This window comes from Ruditapes philippinarum, unplaced genomic scaffold, assembly GCF_026571515.1.
Source record: "Ruditapes philippinarum isolate M1 unplaced genomic scaffold, ASM2657151v2 ctg9507_1_1_1_1, whole genome shotgun sequence".
In the NCBI taxonomy this organism is placed as follows: Eukaryota; Metazoa; Mollusca; class Bivalvia; order Venerida; family Veneridae; genus Ruditapes; species Ruditapes philippinarum.
The window spans coordinates 20210-28728 of NW_026864260.1; the positions used below are offsets into that span (position 1 = coordinate 20210).

Here is an 8519-nt window from a genome sequence, read left to right on the forward strand (position 1 = left end):
TTCTTTTCAATCGATTTGGAACTTCTGAAAAAAACATTATTCAGTGTTGTAGCTGTAGTTGGTAGTCTTTTATATATATCCGTGGACAATTTGTTAGTATGATGTTATAGAAATACTAACATCAAAATTATTATATTAATAATATCATACTTATTTCTAATTTCTGGATCGAAGTTATTTTGTTTCCTATTGAAACAAATCATTCATATTTTTTATTATAACATTATCCACTTCAGTCGCTGATTTACATCAAATTCATTTTTTTTTGTCTTTAAGGAATTGCCCAAGTTGTGCTCATTTACCATGTATGTCAAAATATTGTACGATTGAAATTTTTTAACAAAATAAAAGGTTTCATTTTTATTCTTTTATATCTTTTATTAGGACATGGAATTTTAACAGCTACAAACATAATGGAGAAAATCTTTGAAATCGAAGACTCTGAATCTCAAGAAAATACTGAACCTGAGAATGCGGAATTACACGCACCTGCAAACACTGAAGCACGCGCATCTGCAAACACTGAAGCTCGCGCACCTGCAAACGCAAAATCACGCCAAAGAAACAATGAAACATTTACCACAACAACACAGGAAATACAAGGTCACGAAAGTGCAACTCCTCAAAACGCCCCTTTAGAAAATGTAAGTGGTGCTGTTGCCAGGGGTAACGAGAAACTGCTTAATAATGGTTCGTCTGAGAACCAACCGGAAACTGCGACACGTCATAATGATGACGACAAAAAGTGTTCTGGGAATGTAAATGGGGATGAAAGCCAAGGCAGACAACAGAACGTGTCAACTATGTCGTCAAGCGGAAGTAAACGGGCAAATTCAAAGCAGACGACACGTGAAAGTCCCGCAAGCCGTAAGAAATTTTGATTTTAAGATATGAATCACCCATCTTAATATGATCTTAGTTAACTAAATTTATCTTGTGTTTGCATTTTTACACTACAATAACAAGAAATAAGGTTTATTGTTTTTTTGTTTGTTATTTTTTCTTTTTTGAAAAAAAAAATCAAGAAAAAAAACCACAAATCATTGTCTTACTGCTAATTTATTTATTTACAAACAATTATCTAGCAATGTTACCTACCTAGCAATGTTGTTTAGAATATAATATATATTTATTTTTAAAAGTGTTGAGACATGTGGTCTTTTGATTTTGTTTTAGTTATAATCATTCATTTTTTTTCAAGTTCGACGTGGCCGCAAAATGTTTCTCATATTTGCATATATTTTTATAGCAACATTGGCTATAACTTTTCTTTTGCCTTTTCTGTTAAAATTTGCTATAATAATTTCATACAATTTAATACATTTACGTCAACTTGTGCAGCATTGTTTCTTTTTTTTCTGCATGTGTATAGTGTGTTCTTTGTAACCTTCGCAGATTGCGCATGCTCGAGAAAATATTTCATTATGCATAGCAACGGACCGGGCCGTAATAAAGGTCTTAACGTTTGAGTGTATTTCATAGTTAATTACTTTTAAACGTATTAAACGAAAACACTATAATGATATACTTTATATAACTTTTTAAAGATATGAATATCAAAGACAAAAAAATATTGACGTTTTTATTCTCGAATATAAAAATTTCGATCGCATTTTTTTTTTCTGCAGGTGATGAACATCTAAGGGAACAGAAAAGGCTAAAGGAGGAAAATGATATGTTAAAACAACAATCTTTATGTACAAAGTGTCATGTTAATGACGTCTGTATCGTTTTCTTACCATGCGGACACCTTGTCTCGTGTGAAACTTGTGCACCTACTGTACGATATTGCACGGTGGTCACGTGCGGCAAATATATTAAAGGTACCGTGCGCACGTACCTAGCTTAAAGAACTTAAAGAAAGAAGGACAGCTTGATAGAAAATGCATATATACATGCACTTATAATTATCTTATAGATAAAGAAAGCCAATGTAGCATAACATAACAACGGTTTGGTAAAGAAAAAAGTTATTATGCTTGTTCAGGAAAACCTTACCGTTCTTTTCCAGCCTTGACTTAAAAATGATGGAAATGTTTGGTGAATAAGGTGTGGGTAGCATTGATATATAATCTAAGTTTCAAATTATTTGTTATAATACAAAGCACCATATTACTGTAGAAATAATGTGTATTTGTTATTTTTTTTACATTACATTTTATCATTTTCTTTTTATTCTTTCATTCTGTACATATTGCGCACAGTGACACTGGAGATAAAGGCAAGACATGCCCGTTTGTAAATAGTTTATTTTCTTTCAAAGCGTATCATGTAGATTTAAGAAAGTTATAATTGTCAACGTACATATATATGTTACTTACATTGAATATTTGTTAAGCATATATTGATCAAAGATATTAACTTTTTTAACGTCAAATAGCAGTATCAACAAATCTTGTAGTACGTAGTGTTTTTACTTATAATGATATAAACCAGCAGACATTTTCACAAAAATCTTACGACAATTTTTTATCGTAAGAGAAATCTTATGATAAATCTCCTTTTCACAAAAAATCTTAAGAAAACCTTAAGTGCAAAATCTGTCGTAACTTTGCGATAGGTCTTCCCCACTTGTAAGTGTAATTTTTTCTTTCTTAAGGGTAAAATATCACGTATCTCTTACCTAAACCCAATAAAAACAAACAAAAACTTGGAGGAAAAATATATATTAAGCAAACAGTATGCTATAAATTACACAATTTGAGGTTTAATTATTTTTAAATATAAACATTTGTGACGTCATGACTTGATGACGTCACGATGGAGAGGGTTATGAATAGTTTAAATGTGAACTATATTGTAGTATTATTGAAAACTAATAATTTGTACATTTGGTGAGTTCGATTTCATTGCCAGCATGTACTAGTGGTACCTTTTTATTTATTAATAACAAAGTAGACCTTTTAGATATTTATAATTATCTTCAATCAAGATATAGAATTATATCAGTTTGAATCATTAGCTCGACTATCCGATAAGAATAAGTAGAGCTATTGCAGTCACCCGAGCGTCGGCGTCGGCGTCGGCGTCGGCGTAACCACTTATGTTAAAGTTTTTGTAATAGTTCAAATATTTTCAAAGTCCATTGACATATGGCTTTGAAACTATTCACACTTGTTCAACATCATGACCCCAACCTGTAGACAGGAGGAGGTAACTCTATCAAGCATTTTGACAGAATTATGCCCCTTTTTCGACTTAGAATTTACGTTAAAGTTTTTGTAATAGTTCAAATATTTTCAAAGTCCATTGACATATGGCTTTGAAACTTTGCACACTTGTTCACCATCATGACCCCAACCTGTAGACAACAGGAGGTAACTCTATTAAGCATTTTGACAGAATTATGCCCCTTTTTCGACTTAGAATTTACGTTAAAGTTTTTGTAATAGTTCAAATATTTTCAAAGTCCATTGACATATGGCTTTGAAACTTTGCACACTTGTTCACCATCATGACCCCAACCTGTAGACAGGAGGAGGTAACTCTATCAAGTATTTTGACAGAATTATGCCCCTTTTTCGACTTAGAATTTACGTTTAAGTTTTTGTAATAGTTCAAATATTTTCAAAGTCCATTGACATATGGCTTTGAAACTTTGCACACTTGTTCACCATCATGACCCCAACCTGTAGACAGGAGGAGGTAACTCTATCAAGCATTTTGACAGAATTATGCCCCTTTTTCGACTTAGAATTTACGTTAAAGTTTTTGTAATAGTTCAAATATTTTCAAAGTCCATAGACATATGGCTTTGAAACTTTGCACACTTGTTCACCATCATGACCCCAACCTGTAGACAGGAGGAGGTAACTCTATTAAGCATTTTGACTGAATTATGCCCCTTTTCGACTTAGAATTTACGTTAAAGTTTTTGTAATAGTTCAAATATTTTCAAAGTCCATTGACATATGGCTTTGAAACTTTGCACACTTGTTCAACATCATGACCCCAACCTGTAAACAGGAGGAGGTAACTCTATCAAGCATTTTGACAGAATTATGCCCCTTTTTCGACTTAGAATTTACGTTAAAGTTTTTGTAATAGTTCAAATATTTTCAAAGTCCATTGACATATGGCTTTGAAACTTTGCACACTTGTTCACCATCATGACCCCAACCTGTAAACAGGAGGAGGTAACTGTATCAGGCATTTTTTTTACTATCAAGCACTAAGAATAGTCGAGCATGCTGTCCTACCGACAGCTCTTGTTTTTTTGTTCTTATTGAAATTTGATTGTGTTCAATAGATATTTCAAGCTCTTTATTACTTGATTTTAAAACCGGAATTCAATATAGAGCATGCACATCAATATCAAATGAATGTTGCTATGGATGTTTTTATCGTAAGATTTATCGTAAGTGAATTTTTTATCTTAAGATAAAATTTTAACTTACGAGTGGCTTTGTGAAAATGACTTAAGATTTAACTTACGATTATCGTAAGTCAAAAACTTAAGATAAATCATAAGATTTTTTGTGAAAATGTCTGCTGGTATGTAATTTTTTGCTTTTATAGCAAATAATACATTATATGTGCCACTACCTCAAATATTTCAGATATATGCATAGCTTTTTTTCCAGTTTATCTTATATTTAATCAACACAAAAAACATTAACTAAGAATTTAGAATGTCTTTCAAACATTATAGCTGATATTACCAATGATCAACATTTTAAATTTTGTTTTTTTATTTTATTTTATAATGTTCGTTAATCAGTGTACATTTTGTAAGTGTTTATAGTTCAGTTGTATATGTTCCTGACAAAAATTCTTTACGTTTTTTTTTCATCAGAGACCCGACAAATATAAAAAATGTTTATATACTTTTTTGAATTTTTGAATAAATAGCTGTTTTTTCTTACAATGTTAATATTCCAGATTTTTTTTGCAAATGTTTTTTTGTCAATTTGGGTTCACTTTTAGTATAATACACGTTTTATTGAAAATAAATGTATTGACTTCACCATGACACAGTTTGTTTTGTTGTTAATTATTTTATTGTTTTGAATCTATATTCAATTTGTTGATTTGGTCCGGGATATTTTTTTTTTGAGGGCATTGATGTATATGTTTCTTATTGCGTTCCCATATCAACTAGTTTAATACCTTATGATTGTGTTTCTAAATCCGGGTTGTGTTGTTTACTTTATAGTTCAACGTTTTTGATGTACATTTCTGTTATTGTGTTCATAAATCCGCTTGATTAATATCATAAGTTGTGTTATAAAATACTTTTATTGTTTTACATGTATTTGTATATATGTCATAATTTCATTATTATTTGTTGTTTTTCAACTGTAAACGCATATCAGAAAATATTTTTTTAATAATTATGATCTTTTACCAAATCAAAATATGATTTACAATATATTCGTTTTTTATTTGTTTGTGATGCTGGTAACATTTTGAAAAGAAAACCCGTTTGATATTATTATAATTGTAATATTGTTCAATTATGTTTAAACTGGTTGAACTTATCATAAAGGTTCATGTGAAGTTTAATTTAACAGGGTAAAAAAACACACTAAAAATTGTGATAATGAAGGAACATGACATCTTATGATATTAAATTTTGTTATTTTACAGTTGAAATTTGTCCATGTTTTATCATCGACCCGTATACCCTACTGTCATGTGACCACTGTAGACCAAAATCATTTTAACTGTAAAACAGTGTGAGCATTACTAATTTACTTTTTGCGTATTTTTCTTTTTATTTATCTTTTTTTTTAATTAAGATAAAAGGTCTTCCAATATAGGTTGGATTTTAGTCTTGCAGTTTAGAAACATGAAACAATCGTGCTAAGTAAGTGACAAAACGAGAAGGACAATAATACATAATTGGATTGAATAATTTTCTTTTTTTATCACATTAAGTTTTTATTTTGACGAATTATTTGACGAAATGCCAACTGAAGGTCCGATTGCGATCAAAAGTAAGTTTTAAGCTCAACATCCCTTCTCTTTTTCGAATAACAAACAATGAAGTCGTATGCAGTGAATATCTCGCATTGAAAATAAGAGTTTCTGAACCTGTGTCCAAATGTCGGATTATCGAAAGCGGTCATCGCAGTTGGATGATGGATTCATGGAAATCCAGCCTTATGATTTGACGTCCGCGACTCGCAACCGGTAGACTGTTAAACGAAACTGAATTATTTTCATATGATATATGTATGTTGTACACTTACACGTATTTGATGAGTTCAAAAGAAGAAACATACTTTGAAAACGCACACTTTGTATAAGACTTACAATATCAATATACCCATACACATTTGTTTTAGCTTATAAAAATGCCGTCAAAATAACACCAGCATATTTTAAATCGATTCATTAAAAATTAAATAATCATATAAAATTACGTTGCTCCAAATATAGAAAGTAATACACTTTACTACTTAGGAATAGATTACTACTGTTAACATAACGAAACTTCATGGTTCCTGAAAAAATATAATACATATAATATTATTTGATGCATTTCCCAATCTTGGTAAGAATACATGTCTTACATATACACCTACCGAAATATCGAAGAGCCGGACTGCTAAAGGGATAATGCATGTGTAGTATCAACACGTCACCAACTGTTTTGAAGTTCGTCAACTTCCTCCGTGCTATCTAACTACTGGCAACATCAATGACCCCGATAACTATCAGTGATCCAGAGAAATACAAGTAAAATGGTTTCCTGCGGTGAACATTTTAATGATATAAAGATATTTCATTTAACTATTTTCAACATTATTTGGAGGAGGGGGGGGGGAGAGAGAGAATAAATAAACATTTGTAACAGGAATATAGTTGACAATAATCGAACAATATAGAAGAAGGTCTTTGGAAACTGCATGTGACCGTTGAAGACCGGAGAAGGTCGAACATAAAACAATTATTTCTTTTTAAGAAAATGATTAAATAGGCCTACCATTTTATGAATAATTCCGAGCAAAAAATAAATAAAGTAAACACACAAGTTTACGCAAAAAATATCTCTATTTATTATGGCAGAAGCCACTACGAATATTTTAATTTTGTAGATTTTCAGTATAAACAATTTATTGTTTGTAAAATTTGAGATAGATATTAAAGAAACTTTGATAATTTTCAAACACATCATTCAAGTTCTATCAACCTTCAACGGTTAAATAATTATAGAAAATTAGAAATATCACGTAATAGATTTTTGTTCTCAATTAGGTATATTTCGGACTAATTCCCTACAGGTAAATCCGTAACGTACCGGCAAACGGTATTTAGCTGGGTTTTCGAAAAGGTCAATTAACCAATCATATACGGTTTACAGATCACATGCTCCTCCATGTACCGAAAACAGGTCACGTGCTCCTCCATGCCTCAAAAGTTAAACGCGTACCAATACCCTGCTGTCTCCAGACCGCAGGGAATAACAACACTGAAGTGTATGGTGGGGAATATTCGCCAAAAGTATATGAATTTTGATGGCATTTTTATATCTGAATGTTATTAATTAATAATGTATGATGATTGCATTCTCGTCTTGTCCTTCTTTTATGTATATTGAATTACAAACAAGAATACAAAGTTTCACATGTATGTATGCCAATGTAAAGGAGTAGATAGGATAATTGGATCAAAATCCAACACAAATTAAGTATCAAAACATGTTTCGCTTTATTCAGCTTCCTCAGTTGATATATAAATAAAAATGACGTAAACGTACAAAACAAACGTCTACGTTAATAGACGTCACATTTGGCGCGTAAAAGAAACGTTATAATATTACAATAAGTAATACAATAAAACATGAGCATATGTATGTATAAACATAATTATTTTTTACATAGCATATTTAATTTTCGAAAAGAATTACATAAAATAACTGGATTTAAAGATACATATATTTTCATAAAGGGTTAAGTAATGCAGAAATAATTAATTGTATCATTGTTTTTGATTAAATGACAAACTATTGTGTATAAGTAAATTTTCAAAACATGCTTTATAATAGTGTCAAATTATTAGTCGTTTATGTTTTTATGACATATGCAAAGTGAAAACATTTTTGTGTATTTTGTTAATATAATATATTCTGTGTGATGATTGAAATCCATCGCTTACGAATGTTGTTTAACTAGAATTTTAGGAACTGTTTCTTGTCCTTGTCAGATAATAGAGACAGGTAAATACATTTCATATAAAATAAAATATATATATGTTGGAAAATGGCTAATGTTTTCTTACAATTATAATGTATGAATTGCATTTTATGTTAAATCAAATAAAACATTTATGTTTGCTTGCTGTGTCCATTTGTTTGATTGAAGAACGGTAACCCTACCCTTATTCGCGAATAACAACGGATCTCGAAAGAAAACTGCTCGAAAAAAAGGTGGGGGAAATCCCTGGATCGGGGAACGTTTTGATATAAGGGAAAATTTATAAAAAATATATTTGTGTTGCTTGTCGTAATTTAAGGCAAAAAACATAAGGTTAAATTATTTAGATTCTACCGTATTTAATAACCGGTATATTTT

The 8519-nt window shown here is 30.6% G+C and overlaps 1 protein-coding gene across 1 annotated transcript; it reads left to right on the forward strand.

The window, feature by feature from the left end:
• The first annotated feature begins 385 nt into the window (after positions 1-385).
• Positions 386-2428, forward strand: LOC132725009 (E3 ubiquitin-protein ligase cblA-like). Its single transcript, XM_060710002.1, has 2 exons — positions 386-867; positions 1629-2428. Exons 1-2 carry the CDS (start codon positions 414-416, stop codon positions 1847-1849), a joined length of 675 nt encoding a protein of 224 aa, XP_060565985.1. The 5' UTR covers positions 386-413; the 3' UTR covers positions 1850-2428.
• The last annotated feature ends 6091 nt before the right edge of the window (positions 2429-8519 follow it).

Bases quoted from the DNA above. Each gene is read 5' to 3' on its own strand.
- LOC132725009 (XM_060710002.1), top strand. From the start codon at position 414: ATGGAGAAAATCTTTGAAATCGAAGACTCTGAATCTCAAGAAAATACT. The intron at 868-1,628 runs GTAAGAAATTTT...TTTTTTCTGCAG, and splicing joins ACGTGAAAGTCCCGCAAGCC to GTGATGAACATCTAAGGGAA.